This window comes from Ambystoma mexicanum, chromosome 9 (genome assembly GCF_040938575.1).
Source record: "Ambystoma mexicanum isolate Mex_15411 chromosome 9, UKY_AmexF1_1, whole genome shotgun sequence".
Taxonomy (NCBI): domain Eukaryota; kingdom Metazoa; phylum Chordata; class Amphibia; order Caudata; family Ambystomatidae; genus Ambystoma; species Ambystoma mexicanum.
The window spans coordinates 201577563-201601151 of record NC_090931.1 but is presented as its reverse complement, the minus strand read 5'-3'; the positions used below and the strand labels follow the sequence as shown (position 1 = coordinate 201601151).

Below are 23589 nucleotides of genomic sequence, written 5' to 3'. Positions count from 1 at the left end.
GGAACGCCCGGATGCCTCTTCCGCACAATGTTTCGGTGCCCGTAGGGTCGGGTCCCTTGATTTATGTGGATTCGTCGGTGGAGGGGCCGTTGTGGCACCCTTCTCCGTTACGTCCCTGGATTTGTCCACCTCATGAGAGGCCTCCTTAGGTTCCGAAACAATCTCCTGAGGACGCTTTTTTCGGTAAATTTCAAGCGCTTATGCGCACCGACCTCATGAGGGAATATTTCAAAGGGCTTTTCAAGGAGATATGTCCACCCGCGCCTCCGGCTCCACCCTTTCCGCTGGTGGTTCCGCCGGCGCCTCCCTTGCTCGTGGTGCCTCCCCCTGCGCTTCCGCCTGTGCCACCATTGTCCCCAGTGGACAAGGCAGTGCCTGACATGGCTCAGCAGGATCCTGACCTGTCAGATGACCCTCAAGGCGATCAGGACAACGAGGACCTTCCCCGTTCTATTAGAGCTTTCCATGACAGGGTGCTGGACATGATGAGTTTCTTAGATGTTCCGGTGCCCGAGGCACCTGCTCCGCAGGAGGGCGTGCTCTCCGGGGCGTTCACCTTGTCTCCTTTGGAGCGTACCGGCCTGTTCTTGCAGAAGGACGTTCTGGCCGAGGTCCGAAGATTTTGGCGAAAAGCCACACACAGGACTTTTTGTCTATAAAAAGATTGACGCGAGGTACAGGCTGCATTCTTCGGAAGAAGTGGCCTTGTCGTCTTGTCCGCCTCCCTCCTCCACAGTGGTGGCTGCGGCTACGTTGCAATCCAGGCCTGCAGCATCCTCCTCCTCCCCGATGGCTACTCAGGTCTTGGGAAAGGAGGACAAGCTCCTGGACTCCCTAGGGAGGAAAATCTTTGCCAATTCGGCCTTGCAGCTCGGGCAGGCCAATGCAGAATTGATTTTGGCGGGAGCTAACATGCGGATGTGGAGAGATCTGTCGGAGTTTGAGGAGCACATTCCGGTCGAGAAGTTGGGGGATTTGCATGCCACTAAGTTCTCGAAGGAGGTGCAAGACAAGGTTCTGGACCTTCCATTTGATGGTAAGGAGCTTTTTCACTCCTCTACTGATGTAGAGCTCACCAAAACCAAAGACAGCACTCAGACGGCTAAATCATTGTCTGTTCTGGTTAAAGCTCCCTTCAAGTCTCAAACGCCGTTGTCACAAGGTCGACCTTCCTCTGTGTTTAGGGGCTTCCTCGACCGCAAATCTCGCAGAGTGGATACTCCGGCAGGGAATAACCGCCGTAGACAACAGCGTACGCAGTATTTCTCCCGCTTCTCAGCCTCTTCATCGGGTTCAGGTGGCACCGCCACCGATAAGCCTGCCAAATGAGGGTTTTCCGCGCTCGCACGAGACCCCGGTGGGAGGACGCATTGCGTCTCATTGGGAGGCGTGGCAGGCCATCACAGAAGACAGATGGGTCTTGTCAGTCGCTCGAGCAGGCTTCCGCTTACCTTTACCCCCACCCCTCAACCCTCCTTTTCAGCTGTCGGGCTCACCCTCCCTCAAGGCCGAGGTTCAGAAACTTCTGCTCCTCAGAGCTGTGGAACCCGTTCCCCTTGGGGAGCGAGGGGAGGGCTTCTACTTCCGGCTGTTTATGGTGCCCAAACCCAACCAGGCTGGCCTGCGCACCATCCTAGACCTTTCCCAGTTCAATCTTTTCCTACCCCAAGAGAAATTCAAGATGATCACGCCCGGCCAGATTCGCTCCTCTTTGCAGATGGGCGATTGGCTCAGCGTGGTGGATCTTCAGGATGCGTACATGCATATCCTGATTTGGAATCCACACAGGAGATACCTCCGCTTCTCTTTGGGAGCGGAGCACTTCCAGTTTCCGAGTGCTTCCTTTTGGCCTTAGTTCGGCGCCGCGTGTCTTCACGAAGATGATGTTGGTAATTGCGGCCTATCTTCGTCTCCAGGGTATCCATGTGTATCCCTATTTGGACGACTGGCTCCTACGCAGCCCTTGTCCGTTGGCAGCAGCGGGCAACCTCCAGTCTCTCCTTCAGCTCCTGTTCCATCTTGGGCTGTCGGTGAACTGGCGGAAATCCTCCATGACGGTCTCACAGGACCTGACTTTCCTGGGTTTTCGTTGGAACACGATCGACTACCGAGTGTATCTGACCGGGGACAGAATGGCGGATCTGTCGGCCACGTGTCAGATGTTTGCGCAGTCGGAGAGCATGTCGGCCTGGTGGTTCGAGAGGCTTCTGGGCCTCATGGCCTCGTGTGTACTGGCTCTTCCTCTTGCTCGTCTCCAAATGAGATGGACCCAGATGGCTCTTCGGAGTTCCTGGCGTGAGGCTGTGGATCCGGATTCCAAGCGGATAATGATTCCGGATTTCATGAGAGTGGACCTGGACTGGTGGTCATCTCTCAGCAACCTATCGGTGGGCGTGGGGTTCCAGGACCCAGCCCCCATGGTGACGATCACAACACACTCCTCCCTTTTGGGGTGGGGTGCGACGTTAGATCTTCTTCAGGTCTCGGACCTCTGGTCACCTCAGGACAAGCTCCTGCACATAAATCATTTGGAGCTTCTGGCGATTATTCTGGCGCTCAAGGCGTTCAGACCTCTCATTGTCAACAAGGTGGTCCGCATAAGAACGGACAATGTGGTGTCGATGTATTACATCAACAAGCAAGGGGAAACGAAGTCTCCCCCCCCTCGTGGACCTGTCCATCCAGATATGGGAGTGGGCCCTGCTTGATGGTGTCTGGCTGCTTGCAGTGCACATTCCGGGCCGGCTAAATGTCACTGCGGATGCCCTCAGCCGGCGGACAGTGGTCAGCTACGAGTGGGAGTTGAAGGCGGAGATCCTCTCATGGATTTTCTCGCGTTGGGGCACACCGGAGGTGGACCTCCTCGCCATGGCGGTAAACAAGAAGCTTCCTCAGTACACCTCCAGAGGGGTGCTGGGAGCCTCCTCTCTGGGGGACGCACTCGAGATTCCATGGCGCAACATGAGAGCGTACGCCTTCCCGCCTCTTCCCCTAGTTCATTGAGCAATTTGGAAGTTGAAGAGCTCTGTCAACTGTTTTCTTCTACTGATAGCTCCGTGGTGGCTGGCCAGGTTTTGGTTCTCAGAACTTCAACACCTGTCGGTGTGTCCGCCGATCAGGTTACCAGTTACTCCCGATCTTCTTCACCAAGGGGAACAGCAGATGTGGCACCCCTCCCCACAATCGCTCAACTTGGCGGCATGATGCCTGAGTTCATGTCTCTAGAGCATTTGGGTTTGTCTGCAGATAACATGCGCATTATCCAGGCAGCCAGGAAACCCTGGACCAGATCCCAATACAAGAGTAAAGGTTCTGTCATTGGTGTTTGGAGAAAGAGTTGGACCCGAGGGTGGCAACGATTGACACGCTGCTGTCCTTCGTATCCTCCCTAGCAGAGTCAGGGGTTCATGTTCTGTCTTGCAGGACTTATCTCTCGGTGATTTCTGTTTACCTCTCTACAGACTGGTGTTCTTATTCTTTAACTAACCCGGTGGTGAAGAGGCATTTTGCTGGCTTGACACGCACCTAGCCTCCGGTTCGTAGTCCGCACCCGGCTTGGGACCTAAATGTAGTCCTGACGGCGCTGTGTCATAAACCCTTTGAGCCAATGGCTACGGTTGACCTCAAGTACGTGTCCTGGAAAGTGTCCTTTCTGGTAGCCGTTACGTCAGCGTGGAGAGTGAGTGAGCTCCAGGCATTGTCGGTGGAGCATCCTTTCTTGGTCTTTCACAAGGACACGGTAGTCCTTCGGACGAACCCAGCTTTCCTACCAAAGGTAGTGACCGAATTCCATCTGAATCAGTCGATTTCCCTTCCGTTTTTTTTTCCGAACCCTGCCTCGGAGGCGGAAAGGGTTCTACACTGCCTGGATGTCCGAAGAGTTCTTAAGTTCTACCTGGACAGGACTTCTGAGCTTCGGAGCTCTTCCCAACTGTTTGTGGCCTTCGGTAAACCTCAGGGCAGGCCGGCGTCTAAGGCATCTATTTCCAGATGGATTGCCGCCTGTATCACAGAATCTTTCACCGTCCAAAAGCTGAAACCTCCTAAAGGTATCCATGCACACCAGGTGCGAGTCAAGGCAGCCGCGGTTGCTTTTCAGAAGTATGTTCCCTGGGAGTCCATCACTAAAACGGCTACTTGGGCCTCCCCATCTGCTTTCTGTAAGCATTACTGCCTCGATATGAGCTCTAGAGCTGACGCTCAGTTCGGCCAGGCTGTGCTGAAGAACCTGTTTCAATAAGGGGTATTTCCATCCACCCATAGTTCCTGTAAGGAGTGCTTGGGAATCTCCCATAAGTATGGAGGAAAGGGGACGGGATGTAGGAGTATTACCAGGTTACTCACCGTAGTGACCACCTTACTCCTAGTCCATAGTCCCCTTTCCTCCATACGCCTGCCCGCTGTCCCCTCTAATAAGGTTCCTCTGTTATTGCTAATGGGTCTTTGACCTTGCGATAGAAAAGGACTGATGGGCGATGCGCGGGGCGGAGCCAAGGTGGGCGGGGTTACAGCCGCGTTCCGGGGCCTCGCGCAGGAAAGAGAGGAGGGACACATTTTTGAAAAAAATGTGGATGCTTTTTACAAAGTGCTCCGGTCTCGTCCCACAGGACGGAGAGATGTCCCATAAGTATGGAGGAAAGGGGACTATGGACTAGGAGTAAGGTGGTCACTACGGTGAGTAACCTGGTAATTTTCCCATGACCTCTACAGACAATGTCCCAGTTCCTTCCCATCCCGGTGTTGTAGAAATTGTGTTGCAGAGTTTCCAGCTTGCTGCCTGCCATACTCTCTTGCTAGCAGGCTTTCCTCTGTTTATGAAAGGAAGCCTTTTTGTATAGCCTGGTTCCAGATTTTGTGTACCAAATGGCACAGGGTATTTTTCCTTTTTGTGTGAGGTGAGTCCGACAGGCATGAAATAAGTGCCAGCAAGTATCTGCCTTTACAGAAAAGTAAGTTTGGCATGCCAACCTCAATGATTTATCCCACAGATTGTGCTTCCATATTGCTGTTCCTGGATACCATTTTATTTAACCAGATTGGTTGCCTATGACACTGTATATTTTAATAAATGTGTCTGTGTACATGACATTGTTTTACTATTCTCAGTCTGTGCATCTGTTGAGATCCGTGTAATTGTGAATACGAAGGGGAAGCGGTGTCTAGTCAAAGGATCGAATCTAAAGGGTTGACAGGTCAAAGGATCGACACCAAAGGGTCGACAGGTCAAAGGATCGATTTTTTTTTTTTTAATTATATATATTTTTTTAGGTTTTCGTTTAGCAAAAAAAGAGGTTTGGGGGGGGGCCCCCGCAAAAAAAAGTGACTTTTTTTTTTCTGATCCTTTGACCTGTCGACCCTTTGGTGTCGACCCTTTGACCTGTCGACCCTTTAGATTCGATCCCTTTGACTGGCAACCAGGGGAAGCCCCTTCCCTAGCATTCAACATGTAAGAGCATACATTTGTGCACACCATTTACAAGAAATGTTAATAAACTAAAGTAATTTAAGCATTGCATATGTTTTTTCTCACATTTTCGTGGAAAGCTTCTTTGTTGCTTTATCTCTCTTTCTCATGTACTTCGAGATTTTACGATAGATCTTTGCCATGTTATATGTATTTTAACATGTATTGATGCTTTAAAAACTTTGGTTTTGAGAGTTTGTTGCCTCCCTTGCTTATCTTGATCCATGTGATTGTGGACAACCATTTTCCCCAGGTGGCAGAGTTTGTTGACGAGCGTCCAAAGGAGATCAAACTCATGGAGGAGTTCCGGAGCGGCAATAAGTGGAAGGTCTTGCAAGGTGGGTTTACCCGTTTGCCCTTTTTAGACATCTGCTGCATGAGTCCTCTCAGTGTATCCTTGGCCCAAAAGCACACTGCAAATGAGACACACACACACACACACACCACACACCACACACCACACACCACACACCACACACCCACACACCACACACCACACACACTTTCTCACTTGAGATTCCTTTCAAAAGGAGCCAACATTTTCAATTTTGGCTTACCTGCTTGGGAGGCTACTGATTGTGAGAGGGCAGTCTTCGGTTCAAGTGAGTAGCAGGAAGGTGCTCCTTTTACTCTGTGCTTAGGCAGTTGGTGTTGGTGTGCGGGTGTGCATTTTTGTAGCCAGTGAGATGGTTCCTGAACTGATGCTATTTCACCTCCTGACAAATGTGTGGCATTTCCTGGCACTCTATAAGTGATTTGATGATTGCCACTGCACAGGAAGAAGTGCTTGGTGTTGAACTTTATGGGATGATATCTTCTGTGTTACCTTCAGGTACAGTTTTGGCCATTGCACTTGCTGGCAATGTATGGCATTCAGTAAGTGTGGCACCTACTGGAAAGGTAAGGTGGGGCAGTGGAATCCATGGCAGGAGGACTCTGGTGTGATGCCCATTATATCTGTAAAGGAAGTAGTGCTGTGGTGCCTGCTGGCACTATATTCCGAGACAGAGTAAAATAGTGTGGTGAAGTAAATTTCACATATTTTGTATGGCACCAGTTAGCAATCTATAGTATGAACATTGCATTTGGCACCCGCATGTAAGGATGGGGTAATGTGCTGGTCTGGGAGCCTTCTAGGACTGTATAGGATATAATATAGCATTGCATCTACTGGCAGCGTATGGACACATTAATTAGGTGTGGCATCTTCTGGGACTGTGTGTTTGTTGCTTTGGGTGCAGCACCTCCTGACACTGTCTGACATACCATTGGGTGTCACACTTGCTGACCATGAATTGCAAGGTCTTTATGGGTGCATCACCTCTCATTTTCCATGTGGAGATGACATTGCATTTGCTGGCACTGTATCGGGGAAACCTTTTGGGTGTGTAACACATGGAGAATCATGTTGGTGTGGTATCAGTTGGCAACATATGCGATTTGTTGCGTTTGAATCAGTTGGGGCAGAATTTTTATTTTTGGGGGTTCTTGCTCCCTAACTTTGTGCCCCCCAAACTTTCTGCAGGATCCCATGTTTTGTTTGGCTTTTCTTTTTTGATCAAATAGACTTCTACGGTAATCCCTCAGACACTGTGTCCCCTTTTCTGTTGTTTCATAGCCCATGTTGCTGCCATGGCTGGGGTGTTTTTGTAGAACACCATTTTGTGCCACTGGGATTATACCACCTTGAAAGTGTGTTGTGGAGTATGTTGGAGCCAGCTATGATTTTGTTTTGGCTGCAGACGGGTTGGAGGCACTTTTACAGCATTAGTAAACCAATGCACATATGTAGTAGACATTGGATTATTAATGTATCTTTGTAAGCCCTGCCCCCATTCATTTTGTTTTGGGCCATTCCTTTGCCTGTGTGGAACATGAAGCATGGCCAAAATGGCCATCTTGTTGGCGTTGGCTCAGCCTTAACCCACAAAACCGGTATAGATTTTTCTTAAGTGCTCTACGTTTCCTAAACTACATCCAATATGGGAGTGCTGATGTGTTTGGCAATATTTAGGGTCAGCCGCCAAAACCTTTGTGGGCTGCCTGAAGTGTGATTACTTTAGGCCATCCACTGAAAGAACATGTTGTTGGCGGGGAGAACCTGTGCATTGCTCAGATGTTTTCAGTTTCTTACCCGAAGACTGCTGGAGGTTTGGCTGCTGTAGTAGGCCGTCATGTGGCCTCTTCTCCTAGCATCCTGCTCCTTCCTTTACTTGTGGAAGCCTGCCCAGGCCTCTTCCTTTGCTTTTTACCCCTCTCTTAGCTGGTTGGGTTGGCTGTCCTTGCTGGACTCTTCCTCACCTGCAGTTGCTGGAATCATGGTATCATCCGTCTGACCCAAGTGTCTAAGATAGTCACTCTCTGCTGAGCTTCCATTCGTAGATATCGCAGTGGCTTTCTGCTGCTCCGCCTCAGCTCTGTTATGGAACCCTTTAGGTTGCTTCCAGCTGCCCACTGCTTGGTACCGTTTTCTTGCTGGCTGTCAGCCCCCTTCTGCTCCCCAGGCCTGATCTGTATCACTGGCAGTGTCCTTCTGTGCTCCGGTCACTCTACTTGTAGCTGCCAAGTCTTCTGCCTTGTGGGTTGTCTTCTCCAGGTGTGTTCTTTCTGAGGTCTTCTTTGTCTGGATCCTTGCTGATCACTCCACTCTTGAGCCCCCAACTGCAGGGTGAGGGGGAGTCATGGGATGTGGAGCCGGCTGACACTGCACAGAGCAGGGAAAGCACGCATTATGGCAGGTGCCTGCTGGCCCCTTACATTGAAACACTTTTATGTGACCCCTCTTAGACTCTATGGGGACATGCTTTAGTGTGCCAGTTGCTGGGACTGTAGGCTAGGGAGGTGAGCCCCGGGGGTGGGGTTGGGTTTCACAGAGTACCAAAACCGATGTAGGTACGAACAACAGAGTGCAATGTATACGAACACTGTATGCTACGGGTGGAATAGACACCAAAAGCACAGGAACTTAAAAGAAGCTAACTGGCTCACGGCCCTGCTGAAACCGTGCGAAAGAGACATGGACATTGTATATCAGAACTGGGATAGCTAACCAGGCTACTGGGGAACAGAGTCAAAGGAAGGTGAATGTTCTGTAGCAAGGCCATGGGAACCTGCAATATGTGAACAAGCATACAGCCTAAGTTAAATACTATAATTGTGAAACAAGGAACATACCAGAGAACCACAGGACTTTGTGGGAAGGTGGGAGACAGCGAAGTATCTTACCTCGTAATCCTAGAGGGATTTGGACATTTGAAATAAAACCGGATAAACGGAAGCAACAGCTTTTTTCTTTTAAAAAGAGGGAGAGTGAAACCCATACAGAAGATAATTATAATTTCTGCCAAGGAAGTCTGTGTGAAGACTGTTAAGACTATAACATGGTGTTGTAAAGGAACTTTGAAACTGCAAACAAGTCCATTGTGAGTTGGGCAAGGTAGAAGCCATTGTGAAAACCTCACATCTTTCCTTTTAGTTAGGTGTTTTCTAAAGTGGTAGGGCCAGTTTGTTTTTTAGGATTCGGGAAGACGTCTTTTTACTTTAGACTTGACGTGTGCACCCTTAGCTTTAGTTTTGCTAGGCAGGTGTCTTCTCTCACAGATATAGGGCTAGCTGGGTATTTTACTTTTAATTTAAATGAACTTCTGTAACTGTGACCCAATGTAGTTCAAGTCCTTCTTCTTTCTGTTTCACCACAGTGGATACACATGAAAAATTTCGATACTGATTGCACTATGTGGGGATATGCATTTGTGTGGCACCTGGTAGCACTGTTTCAGCATTTTACTGGTGCTGTCACTTGCTGGCACTGTGTGGGGATACCACATGAATGCCAGTTGCGAAGGTTTGGGTAATGCCCAAGAATGGCAGCTGTTGACAGTGTATGGTATCTATGGTGTGTGGTGAGATGGAGTAAGGAGTCGGACAAAGGGGTGACATGTTTCAACACTTTTTATTTTATAAATAAAGAAAAGGTCCTATCTCTGAAGGGTTATCCCAACCTAAACCAATATCAGCTCGGGTGCTTGTCGTCAGGATGTTTGCCCAAATGAAAAGTATCCATCCTCTGTCCAAAAACCTACTCCAACCCTACCACTATTCTACAAAAGGGTTCAGCATCCAAATGAAAATAGTACCAGGAGAATGACTCCCTTATCCTACTGAACTGGCTCAGTCTTTATCTCTTTTCCAGCAATCCTTTGCTCCAGCTTCTGATTCAGCAAAGAGAGTAGGGTCAGGAGAATGACTCCCTTTTCCTGGTCCACCTCACAAAGCCTTGACGCCCGCTTGGGATATTCTTTAGCAACAGTTCTCAAGTCTCTTCACTTCTTCCCAAGGGCTTCTGAAAGCTTGCTTTACAGTTCCAGCAATTATTTCCTGTTTTATGACGTTATGCAGATTATCTATAGATAGCTTTTGTCGTCTAGTATCCTCTTTAATCTTATTGGGATTATCACTGTGAAGAGGGAGATGCCTCCCGATGCACTCTTGATTCTTAGACCTTTGGACATAACAACTGTGATGAGGGAGATTACTCCAGAGGCTTCCTTGACTCTTGGTTCTCTGGGTATCATTACCTTGATGAGGGACATTACTCCCAAGGCTCTCTTGACTCTGGAGAGGCCCCAAGCCTCTACCGGGTCTCCCACTACTTTACCTGTAGTTTCTTGGGACTGCTTTGCTGGTTCTTCCTGGGGTGTTGGGCTGTCTTGCTTTGCTTCAGCGCTTACTACTTTCTTCATTCCACTCCCCCGCTTGATCCTTGCAGCTCTGCAGTGACTTGGATCACATGGCTCCAGCATAGTTGCAGGACCACATGGTCCAGCTCCCTAAGGTCATGCCACTACTGGCTCCTCTTCCACTGGTCAGTAGCTTGACTTCCACCGCAATGCTCCGCCAACCAATCCTGGATGTCTTCACTACTGGGGATCAGCGTTCTTGCAGCTTCATGTTTCCTGGTTTGAACATCTTGGGCTGGGCTGGCTTCACGCCGGCTGCTCTCTCTCTCTCTCTCTCTCTCTCTCTCTCTCTCTCTATGTCGCAGTCCTTGCTCGCTCTTTTTTTTTTTTTCTGTAGCTGGATCCTCATCAGCGTAAAGTCAAAGTCCTTTACTGTTTGTGATATAATCTTTATGCCTCCTTGGGGCCAACTCTTCTCAGTACCATGCTAAGGGAACCTGTTAATAATTTGCAGGTTTCTTTGGCTCTTTTTTGTCTGGGTTATATTCCTCTGTGGATCAAACACGGAAGAGGCATTACCATAACAGACAGTAGTGTTATCAGGGATTTCTGACGGGGACGTTGGTCCCAAGGGAAGAGGGAACAGGACTCCTTGTGAGGTCCTGCTTTCTACCACCCCTATGGGGACTATTAGGTCGCAACCTTACCCCCCTAGCCTCACTGGGAAGGGCTGCCCTCTGGGGAGAAGTGACGAGACCCCATGAATCTTCACAGGTGTTGTTAAATACTGGTATCTAAGAAAAGTTGGTTAGTTCTTGTCCTTCTAATAGTGCTTTGTCAAAGCCCATACGATTAGAGAAAGTGTACCATATGCCAGGTTGGGGACCACAACATTTAAAGTACTTGCATGGGGAAATAAACTGTTATGATTTAGGATGGGGCTTCCAGATATAGCGGGTGCTCTACACAACTATCCTCTACTTAACTGCAGCATTCTCCTGACAGCAAAGGAAGTAAATAGGGAATCCATATGCTCAATTGACATCAACTTTGGGAGAATGGGCCACTGGCTTGTGGTACAGTCTAAGTGGGATTGTCTGTTTTTCAGATGACCGTGAAGACTCCCAAGGTTCAGATCTGTCTGTGGCAACCAAGTCAACTGACAAGTAAGTGTGTTTAATGGAAGCAATATTCTGCAAAGTTGACGATAGAAACGGAAATCCCTTTTTTACATTGATATGTTCTCTGTTTTCTGCTCTCTGGGATATTGGTTTGTAATTGTACAAAGAAGTGGCAATGTTTTTATAATTTTATGATACAGATTAGGGCTCATGTGCAGATATTAGCAAGGAATGTATGAGGCAAGGCAGGGGCAGAGCATAGTTTGCAATGGCAGTTGGCATTCTGCGGGTGGAAGCAGGCCATTCAGGTGGCTGGAAACATGGCCTGATACTCCTGATCTAGCCCGCGTTCCAAGCCACCTGATGGTCGTCTCTGCAGCCAGCTATCTCCCCCCCCAACTTCCGTTCCCTTTTTGAATTCTTTTTTTAATAATCCCCAACCCCACATACTAATTGTGGCTTTGCCGCCCACCACCGCTGCAGCATCTCCCCTACCTCTTCCTTTCTGGCCGCCACGGCAATAGGTGAGGGGCACTGTATAGAACCCCGCCTTTTACTACCATGGTGGACACATTGGCAAAGCATTTTTATTTATTGAACGGGACACGCGTGACGTAGTTTTCTTTTTCTTAACACCCGGGTTACTGCTTTGGTAACCCAGGGTGCTAATGGCGGTCTTAACCCGTTCCATGGGCCATACCGGGGGTAACGTCCCGGTGCCCTCGTAAACCGCCCTCGCTTCGCTCAGGTCGTTAACTCCGGCTGGCCAGGGCCGTTACCCCCGAACCGGTTAAGAACGCCATATAACTGGACAATTGAGGGAAGGGCCTGCAGAATTGGTAGATGTAAAATGTAGTTTAATAGGGTGAGGGTAGGGAAGGAAGTATGACCAGAGAAAGGGAAAAGTGTTGTGTAAGGCGAACATTGGAGGTCTGAGACACCTAGTAGAGGGCAAGTAAAAAGTAAAGCGTGTTTTGGAGAGTGGGAACAGCAGAGAACATTATGACTGAGGAATGAGCTGTGAGGGAAAGTGGTTCAGCAGAGTCGGAATCAGCAGCGAAAAGCCGTGACTTAGGCAATTGATCAGTGGTGCAGCCACAAGATGTTGTTGACTGAGAAGTCGGCAGAGAAAGAAACTGGATTGAGGGTTCATTGTTAAATGTGCCACTGCATTCAAAATGTTCGGCCACAGCATTTTGTTCAGGTGGCTAAAATAATCGGCCTTTACATGACAGACCATCTTTAAAATGGTTCACATCATTATTTGTCTACCATCAGCAAAAGGTACACTTCAATCCTTTTGCCTTCCCCTTCATTCTCCTCATTTTGAGGACCACAAGGCTTGCCCTTTTAGCCTTTTAAATCACCCCTTCTCCTACAAATCATTTGCATGCAGGGAATTCTTACCCATTCCTTGCTCAAAATATGCATATAAAGTTTCTTTACGATGTACATAGAAATGCAAAGCGTATGTGTTAGAATTTCCCCAAGAGGACAGAGTGCCTCATCAGGGTATCCAAAAACACACATCGAAGAGAAGCTCTCATTTCCACCCTTTCCCATCCTAATTCATGGGGCCATAGCCTGGTCAACGAAATAGTGCATTCTTGGTATCACTGACCGGGCCCTGGATTGGCTGACCTCTTTCCTCACTAACCACCCTTCCCAGCTGGAACTGGGCCCTTTTTCCTCCACCACCACCCTCTCTAACTGTGGCATCCCCCAAGGCTCTATCCTATCTCCATGGTTCTTCAATATCTATCTCGCCCCTCTTGCCGCATGATCTCCTCCTTCTCTCCTCATTTCCATTGTTATGCCGATGGCACACATTTTTCCTTCAAACTTCCCTCTACTTCCTTCTCTCCCGCCTCCCTCATCCGTGACTGTCTGTCCATCATTCAGGCATGGTGTGCAGAAAATGGTCTGTCACAATGCCAGTAAGACAGTGATCCTCCTTATTGGGACACCTGCGTCCTCCTTTCCTCCTTGCCTCTGGCCACCCTCTTTGGGTCTTCCACCTCACCATCTTGTGAGGCCAAAAGCCTTCGGGTTATCTTTGACTCCGCTCTCTCCTTAACCCTTCAGATCATGGACCTTACCAAGCAGTCCCACTTGCAGCTTTACCTCCTCAGAGGCATTCTTCCTTTTCTCACCTTGCCCCAGAAGCTCAATGTTTCCAGAGCTCATCCCCTCTACAGGCGGGACTACTGCAACAGCCTCTTTCTCTTTCTCCCTTCGCCCCCTCCATCTAATCCAGAATAGGGTTGAAAGACTTTTACTTGGCCTCAATCCCAGGGACTGCATCTCTCCACCTCTAAAATCTCTCTACTGGCTTCTGGCGGCTGCAAGGATCAAATTAAAGACCCTCTGCAATATCTGCAATATCTATCTGCATGGTCTTCTGGGGCCTAGGACCACGCTATCTAGAGCCCTACGCTCCTCTAATTCCAACTCTCTGACAGTCAAACGCTTCTCCAAGCAGAGAGTGGGGGCAGGTCTCTCTCCTCTTGTCTCGGGAGGATAGCACAGGGGCAATGTGCTCGCCTTGAACTCAAGTCAACATGGAGCAACACAGGTTCAATCCCCGGGTCCGCGCTTAGAAACCTCTGGGTATTAAGCACGTTATAAATAACCTATCATATCATATCATATCCTCGGCTAGTGCCTCCCTTTGAAAGCCTCCCTGGCCCTCTCAGACTTGAGCCGGACCTCCTTAAGTACCAGAAACTGCACAAAACTCTTCTCTAACTCTTTCCCTTCGGGGCCCCTGCCTGGTGGCACCACATACCACCCTTGCGAGCCACCTGTACTAGCACTTCGCCTGAGGTCCTTCTCCTTGGCCCCCCTTAGCACTTCCCTCCCAAGCTCTCCTCCAGCACTTGTCCTCCCCTCTGCATTTCCACCCCTTCCCTGCACGTCTCCCCAATGCACTTGCACGGCCGAGAGCCACAAGGCCTTGGAGTACCACCAATGTATTGTTTTGCCTTGTTATTATTTCCCATATTTCCTTTCCATTTAGCCTTGTGGCACCTCCAAACACAGTCATGTGGTTTAAAGCGCCTTACAAATGCTCAATAAATCAATCAAATAAATACATTCTTTAAAACACATTCCCTTCCAGAACACTTTTAACCGTTCATCCTCACCATGGATCCACGTGAGGCGTCTTGATGATCTAGTTGACACACAGGGCCTCATTACACGGTAGGCGGAGGACCAAGGTGCTATTAGCACCTTGGTCCATGCCGGTAAAATACCGGCACCGCCTTGGTGGAAAGGGGAATTACCGCCCTATTCCAAGGTTGGTGGGGCGGTAATTCCCCCTTCCCCCATTGCCCTTCCCCATTCCCATTTTTGCCCTATAGGGCTCTATGGGAATGGGGAAGGCGCTAATTACGGTGCCGCAAATTGCGGTACCGTAATTAGCACCCTGGTCCCTTTGCGGGTTGGTTTTTAACGCCTGCTAAACAGCAGGCGTTAAAGTACCTACCCGCAAAGGGACCTCGTAGTAAGGCGGTAAGGGTTAACGGTCACCGGTACCATTACCGGTGACCGTTAACCCAACCGCCTTCCGTGTAATGAGGCCCACAGTGTTAAAAAATAATTAAGGTGTTTTTTTCTCGGGCAGGTGTCTGCAACCTGTGTTAGGCAGAATTGCATGCAGTACCCTCTGGGACCATCACACACAATTAGGACTACAGGTGTAAGCCAAACCAACCTTTGGTATAAATCTGTACCACACATTTATTGTAGCGAGCTGTGCAGCCAGGCTTATCTCAAGAGTGAATGTGAGCAGTACAAGTCATTACAGAGAGGACATTCAATCACAGTGGTTCGAGTAAACACTTATACTCAAGGTTTCTAGGTAAAACACTTATTAATTTATTACACAATCATTTAGAAAACATTTCACTAGAAGGAGGCAACTTAATATTATATACCAATACACTTAAATACAAAACTCTAAGATTTTGAGACAGTTTGAGCTCCCCTGACATAGAAGCCAAATGGCAGTTCAGTTACTTAGAAGTGAGCAAAAAGGCATAAGGTAAGTAGAGTAGAACACATATACTTGTTAGTGCAAATTGTTTCAGTTCACCAGAAGAGTTCAATTCAAGTCAATATGCCTAGGCCAAAGTAAATGGGCTAGTGTTCTGGATAGGAAAGAGCAGTTCTGGTATCAAACGGTAAAGTCTTTGCAAAACTTCTCAGAAGTAGTTTAGGTGAAAAAGAATCATATGTTGGTGTCACAAGCTGATTAGTCCTGCAATTTGGGAAAGTTTCACAAACCGCGAGAGTGGCGTTCTCTCAATCGGGTTGGCACATTACCTTAGTGTGAAGAAAGAAATGCATCTGAATTTGTTGGTTTCTGGCAGTTCCTGCAGATCTCACTGTTCCTGAACCTCAGTCGTGGGGACAAGAGGGAGGACGTCGGGGGACTCCTGCACTGCACGGGATTGTCGGAAAACGCAAACAAAATTGAGTCACTTCAGTTCCAGTAGCAGTAGATTCAAGCACACAAGCTGGTGTCCCTCTCCCTGGTTAATCCATGCCAGCCTTGAGAATGGTATCCAGGTGGTTTACGAATTGATTGGTCCCACCAACTCAAAGGGAGAAGTCATCCTTGAAGGGGCTTCTCTGTCGAGATGAACGTGGCAATTCGGACCTGCAGCAGGGCTTCACTGGGCAAACCAACGGTCCAGGAGTTGCAGCAGCCATCCTCTTCCAGCTCTTCTTTGGTTCTTTTGTTCCAGCGGCCGACTCTGCTTTCTAGTCCAAAAGACTTGCCTTTTAAACAGTTTTCTCCCTTTCATTCCAGCCGTGCTGTCACTCACCCAGCAGGGTGGGTGTCCTTGCCGGACAGTTAGCCAGCCAATCACGCCAGAGTGCATTTGGGTCTCCTAGGAGACTAAGCATAGGGACTTTCGGGCACCTCCCTCACTTTCTGCCCACCCCAGACACTCCGACGCCAGAGGTGGCCTTAAGTCCTGAAGCCCGCAAAAGGCATACAAACGAAGGGACCAAACCTGGTTTGGCGCGCAGAGACAAACGCTAGAAGGGCCTTTCCAAAATGAAACGGTGAAAAAAGACCAGGACTCGTTTAAACAAAGGGGCTTACGGCGCCATCTTGAAAAACATGGCTCCTGTGATTTTCAGCTACCAGTATTCGCGGTCGGGAAAAATCATGGTAGTTTGATGTAAAACCACTGCTACCAGCCTTTTCAATAGGAAAGGGTAGCATTTGACTGCTACATGAGTATTTAGACACAGGGGATACTATGTAACCCCATCCAGCACTCCATTGTAAGATGGTGTGTGCTGGGTCTAGGAATTTGGAAAGACTAGTAAATTCAATTTCACTTTACATTCTCTGGGAAACAGTAGTTTATCCCAGAGAAGGTATTTAAACCTTTGGGAAGTCTAAAAAGACATCCTCGTGTCACTGCACTGAGGGTGCTGTATAACACACATGAAAAGATGATGCCTATGGAGTTGTCTAAAACCTCATAACCAAAAGAAATAAACACAGAAAACAAACGGAATTAAAAAGTACAAAGTCCAGCAAGAGAGTTGGGGTCTCTAAGGTAGAGAGGAATTAGCACATTTTGAGAATTCTCCCTAACAACCTGCAGCCCTCTAGGTGTTGTGAATTACAACCCCCATGCTGCCTCACCACTGATTATACTGGTTAGAGCTGATAGGAGTTGGTGTCCAAAACATTTTGGGAGCAGTCCCCTGTTCTCTGACATAAAGTGGGCAGTGATTTCTTTCCTTTCCTTTTCTTTTCTATTTTCACATAAAGAGGTTCTGTGCAGGACATTTTAAGTTTAGTTGACCACGGTGTGTTTGTAGGAAATTGTATCTACTCTGTCCGTGTTGAGTATTGTTTCTTCATTTATTAACTTAGTACAGTCTCATATCTGATTAACATATACTGGTTTTATGACCTTGTCAGGGCTTCGTAGACAACTGTCAACTCAAGACTAATTAAAAGTATGCTGTCAGTTTGATTTTGGTCACACAAAGTACGGATTAGGTTTGATTGAGCACACAGGATGGTGTTTGGGTTGATACAATCAGCACTCCGGGTCTGCCTGTGAATAGTCCTGGTATCGTGGTCCTCAGCTCTACTCTTTCTCCTTGTATGCCTCCTAAGTGAGCAAAACATCCACATTCTCTGGGATCTTTAGTGTGCCGGGCACTTGTCTCTCTTTTTTTGGTTGCTGCAGAAGTTGCTATGATGACTTGCTGGTCCACATACTGTGCACCTCCATCTGGTGCCTTAGGTTTTCTGACGGTGTTAAGGCAAGATGCAGCTGTTTGTCCCCCATGTTACTATCTGTTTCCCCTGCCTGGTTGGCTTAAACAAGCTGGTTTCTCAACCTGGCCTAGGCTAGCCTCTTTTGTTCATAGTTGGACTTGTATTCCTTCCCCTCCTCCACCACTTGTCGTATCCCTTTTAAACCAGGGTGCATATGACTTTTAGTCTTTGCCTTCCACCCCAGGTTTACTATTTCTCCCTCTTCTTCGATGCCTTCACCTTGATTCTCTTGATCTCTCGCTCCCTCCTCTGCCACCTTCTCCTAATTTCTCTTTCTCACTGCTTTTCACTTCCGTTCTGTTTGCTCTTTTCCTCTCTGCCTTCTCCTCTTTCTTTTCTTCTCCCCATCATCCTGTTCTTTCACTTTCTCTCTCTCAAACCTTCACGCTGACTGACAAAATGACTACTGCTCAGCAGATCTACGGGGATGGCTAGTGGCTAAACCGCTCACTCGCACCCACACTACTACCAGCAGTGATCTCAATCTTAAAGCTAGAACAGACATGGCTTGACAGGTATATCTCCTTCACCTCGTTTGGTAGCACAGTCTGAGGCCACGCTCTTTCTTCAGGAAGGGTGTGAAGCAACCCAAACAGCTTAAGTACAATGGAGTCAAACTAAAAGAATGTCTAATCAAGGTTCTAGAAAATAGGAAATTTAATCAGAGAATCAATGCAATCAACAAATTAAAAACACTAAAAACCGACCTGTAAAAGAAACACACAAAATGCAGAGCTTTGATGTGAAAGTGCAAGTCCTAGCAGAAATTTCATTTGTTCATGGATATATTCGTGGATAGGTATAGGTATAGGTATAAGTATAGAAGGTGGCATAAAAAGTTACTGAGGTCCTTTAAAATGGGAATCTAGGGCCTTTTCCAAAAACCTTAGTTCTTTTCTTTGAGTGCTTCACCAGCATCAAGCTCCGTTTCTAGGCACTTTCGCTACGGTTGAGCGATGTCCGGATGTCTTGTGTGCTCTGTGACGAATCAAGGGGATTTGTCCCTTCTCCTGAAGGGGGAGCAACCCCCTTTGAGACTGGGAGGGGAGCCTGGTCCGCAAGATCCTACATAGGGATCTAGGCAATTGGGACCTCACTGGGAGTGACTCCCCCTTAGGGGACAAGGACTCTCGTTCCCATGAGGAACTCCCTAGACCAAGCACCATGTCAGCATTTAAGGAACTGCCTGCTATGAAGAATAATATGTCCTCCTTACATTTGGCTGTGGGCAATGCTGAATCAAATCGTCATCAAAAGGAAAAGAAGATGTCTCTTTAAGAAGAGATGTATATTTAACTGGGACAAGTGGATTAGGAGAGAGTGTATGGTGCGCTGGGGAAGTCCCCTGTCGTAAGCGTGTCTTGAAGAAGTGGAGCAGAAGCTGCCGCAAAGACCGCGACATTCGGAAAGGTGAGGAGCGCCAACTTGAGACGCCACAGGATCGGAAAGTCCAACAACGGGTAAGCCAATGGCAGAAGGAGAAGAAGAATCCTGTTTAAGGTGGTGGCATGTCCATGTTGTGGTAGGCGAGACACCCGGATAACGACGCAGAGACCACCGTAACTGAGAAAATTAGCAGTTTCCACCCCCAGCATCCGTAGATAGCAGCAGCCTACAGGGAAGCCAATAACGGAACACTGGTGAAACCAAAGACCGAAAAGCCAGACAATGAAGTGTATTACCCAAGCGAGTGCCGAACCCTGCAATGTTCCCCTGCATACACAAAGGTACCAGGGAGGCCACCGGGCAACAATAAATGATTGGAGAAACCCGTCCCAGTAATAAGGACGATATATGAACATACCTCCCTGCTAGAATTTGTCGTTCTTCTAGCTCAAACTCTCTGCAAGTCAGACGCATCTCTAAGCAGAGAATGGGGTGTTGTCATGCTGCCACATACCAGCTTCACTGCCCGGGTCCTCTGATCAGAGGGGTACGCAGAAGCCCGGTCTGGCACCTCTAGTCCCGATGGCACCTCTCGCGTGATCGCTCGGTGTGGGAATCCCACCTCCCTGTGCACTGCCATTGTTCGAGCACTGCGCATGCACGGATGGCCATGTTCGTCATGCTGCACATGCGCAGTTCTTTGGGCCTTGAGGAAGCTCTCGCTTGCGCTCCAAGCCTCCCTTTCATCCCAAACTTCCTTGTAAGGGGCTAGTTTGTTTGGGTTGTCGCGTTTCAACGCGGCTTGTACCAGTTCTCCTTGCCTTGTTGACAAATACGCTCATACCAGCCCTTTCGTCCTTCCCTGCCTTTCCCCTTTTCTACCCTGTCTTCCGTTGGACCTGCCATCCCTGGCTTTCTGTTTGGGCCTGCCTTTTCTGCCTGGTCTTTTGTTGGACCCACTATTCCTGCCCTCCTGGTTGTCCTCTCTTCCCTGCCTTTTCAAACGTTTTGCCTGTCAGCCCTTGGTGCCCTTGCCTCTGCCTAGCTCTACTCAGTCTGCCTTACCTTTCACCTTGCAGTCTCTGCTGTCTGTAAACTCCTCAGTGGACCCCATTATCAGCACCAGCAATATCTTCACTACAAGAACTTACCAGATACCAGTGCTGCCTTCTCTGTCGGAGCTTGCACCATCCCAACGTCATGTAAATCGGGTAAGAGCCATCTTGTGGCGCTGGGAGCTGACCTCGCACAAACCCCAGTCTCTGTTTTCGGGGTGGGTGTTGGATTGGCCCCTTGCTCCAATTCTTCCTGGCGACATTTTAGGACAGTCTGGCTTTGCCATCTCAACGAGAGCCCTGACGGACTGGTATGCAGCGCCAGCATGACGCTCAGTATAACAGATTGAGACACCTTTCCCTCAGTCCAGATGTGGAAGGAATTCAAGACCTTAGGGACGAATTACATGCCCTTCATCTGGAAGTTACTTCATTACATCAGGAAAATGCCACCAGCCGACAGATGGTACAGGGTATCGGACCTATGCGGAAAGCGCTTTGGCACATACCACGCCTTTACGGTTTGACAGAGACCAAAGGCATCTGGCGGAGTTCGGTAATCATTGCAAGATCCACTTCCTCTTTCGACCCACACATTTCAATCAGGACAAAGCAAAGATCGGTTACATCTTGGGAAATCTAACTGACATAATCACGTACATAAGCCGATTTCGTCAGTTAGCCATGGATTTGCGAGTACAAGGACGAACTTCTGCACATCCCAGAGCCAGACTCAATACAAGATCAAGTATTATGGATTGATCACAGACTAAGCGAAAGAAGAAATGAAAGATGCAGAGGAGATAGAGTGCATACTCGTCCATCAGTATCTCCGGTGGAAAAACAGAAATCGCCCAAAACTGGATCAGAACCCATGAAACTAGGAGTAATCCGCTGTCCCTTGACAAACTGAAAAGAGACGGAGAAGGACTCTCCGTATGTTTGTATTGTGGTAGTGTCATGATGCCTACCCCCGGGCACCCAGACCAAGCCCATCAGCCCTGGGAGCAAGGCATCCAGGTGCTTACTAAAAACCCAGCAGCCCCAGCTAGGGGCTGTCTGGGTGCAGTCCTGGCGCCATTGGCACCAGACTCCTAGGGGAAATCATTCCTGCGCCATAAGCCAACGTGAGGCCTGAATGGGACTACTTTACTTCAGGGACTTTTTTTTTACTCTGGTGTGGTTCTGGGGGAACTTCTTACCTGGGACTACTTTGAAGGCTATTTAAAACACGCCCAAACAGCAGCACATGCTTTGCGTTATTCTGCATCCAGCAGCGTAACGCTCACCGTGCCTGCAGTCAGCATGCAGTCTTCTGCCACGGCCGCCTCGAATCCAGAGCTCCTAAAAAAAGAGGAAAGAAGAAGGAAAGGATAGAACACAGACTTTATTTTAATTCCTTACCTGATTCCGGATCCATCACGTCTTAGAACTTGGAAAGGACATTATTTCTGCACGCGTCGCATCGCCAGCTGCAGCGCCGCCCCATACTCACCAGTCCTCACAGCATTTTTCGATTCGGCGCTGCCTCCATCATTTTCCTCGCCGAACTCCAGCATCTAGGGGACAAAAGAAATATAAGGTGAGCCGAGAGAGCCAACAAATACAATCTCTTTTTACCACCATAGACTTACCTGATTTACCACCAGAGGCATTATTCTTTAACATCCCACAACTTCTTACGCCGCACCTGTAAGGAGAGGGAAAACAACAAGTTAAATACACGCATCTTTTACTGGACACTGTTGGGTAATACAGACTCTTACCTGAATGCCATCAGCTGTCACAAGACAATCTTCTTTTGGACCCGGCTGTAACACAAGAAGGGAATGGGACAAGAGTGAACATCGGACATATTGAACTCTTTGGACTTTATACTTACGGGTTCTCGCCAGAAACCTCTGAGTCAATATTCATCCGAAACTCTTCCAACGCCTTCGAACCAGTGAAGTAACTGGTTTCTACGCGCCCCTGCATTCCACGCAGGATGGATAGCTCATCCTTCAAAAACATAAGGTGAGATTACTGAAAGGGAATATCGGAGGTGATTAGTGGGGGGAACAGTGGGGTGCCATTACTAGAATCCACGGCTGGCTAAATCCCTTTCTCCACTTGCAGGAGAATACTTCTACGGGTCAAGCAGATGAGATTAGGCGGGCCAGTCCAGTCTGTCATCTCTGCACTATGCTTCATGTTGGAGGAGACCGCAGCTGTCCGGGTCCGATCGACGCCCCTGTGGGAGCCAGGTGAGCGTAACAGGTAGAGCAGGACACTTCTTAGGAACCGGTCCTTCTCGTCTGCCCAGGAAGTCGGAAAACAAATCAGTCTGCCGTTGGGAAGGAAGGCAACGCCAGGCTCGCCATTTGTTCCAGACCTTCCGACTCAGGATCTGGTTGTCAAACCTCTACAACCTGCGTCATTACTAGTTTTGCAAATCAAGATCTACTAGCAGGAAAGGAGTGAGGAGACCCTGGCACTACTGGATTGTAGAGCCTCTGGGAATTACATTGATGTAGCGTTCGCAACTAAAGCTGTCATACCCTTGTATGAAAAGGGCAGCAAAACAATGGTTAAAGTCATCAATGGCACTCCATTGTCCTCCGGACCTATTTGTCAACAGACTGGGGTGTTATCTTTATGGGTGAATGAATATTTGGAAAAGATTTCCCTGGATGTCATAAAGGTCCCCTTCATATCCGGTGGTGTTGGGATAACCCTGGTTGTTACACCATAATCTGCATATCAATTGGGAGACTCGGTAGACTCCGACTGTTGCCCTCCCAAGACTACTCTTTCTTCGTTCCCTCTTTTGACTGAACCTGGAGTTGGATACCAGCGGCTATGTACCCTGCAGTCTGTACCTCCTAATTATTGCGACTTCTACCAGGTCTTTTCGGAACCAACTGACATACCGCTTCCTCTGCATAGACAATTTGATTGCTCAATTGGACCTCTTGCCTGACTCAACGGTTCCTCATGGAAAGGCCTATTCACTTTCTCCTTCGGAAAGAGGGGTGTTCCAGCAACACTTCGAGGAATGTCTGAGTAAAGGTTATATTGTTCCCCCTAAGTCTTCTGCAGCATTTCTGTTGTTTTTTTGTTCAGAAGAAGGAGAGGACATTACGTTCTTGTATTGATTACAGCCAGTTGAACGGGATCGTGAGGATAGTTATCCCTTTCCACTCATTCGTGACATAGTGGAGTCCTTACGTGCAGCCCGAATATATACCAAACTGGACCTAAGAGGTGCCTATCATTTGGTGAGGATTAAAGTAGGTGACGAGTCGAAGACGGCCTTCAAGACCCCTATGGGGCATTTCTAATACTGCGTTATGCCATTCAGCCAGTGCAATGCCCCAGCCATCTTCTAACGTTTTATGGACTGTCTTCTCAGACATGATCAATATACCTGGACAATATCCTAATCTCTGTTTCCCTACAGGATCACGTTCTGTATGTGAAGGAGGTACTACAGAGATTGACCGTGAATCATCTTTTTGCCAAGGCAGAGAAATTTCTTTTTCATCAAGAACGGATGGAATTTCTTGGCTACATAGTTAGT

At 48.3% G+C, this 23589-nt stretch overlaps 1 protein-coding gene across 1 annotated transcript in view; it reads left to right on the top strand.

The window, feature by feature from the left end:
* The window catches only part of BUD13 (BUD13 homolog), a 340704-nt gene that overhangs the window by 80844 nt on the left and 236271 nt on the right, over positions 1-23589 (top strand). Inside the window, exons 3-4 of the mRNA XM_069614500.1 lie at positions 5718-5802; positions 11252-11309. Coding sequence (XP_069470601.1) covers positions 5718-5802; positions 11252-11309 — 143 coding nt within the window. The remainder of the gene's footprint in view (positions 1-5717; positions 5803-11251; positions 11310-23589) is intronic.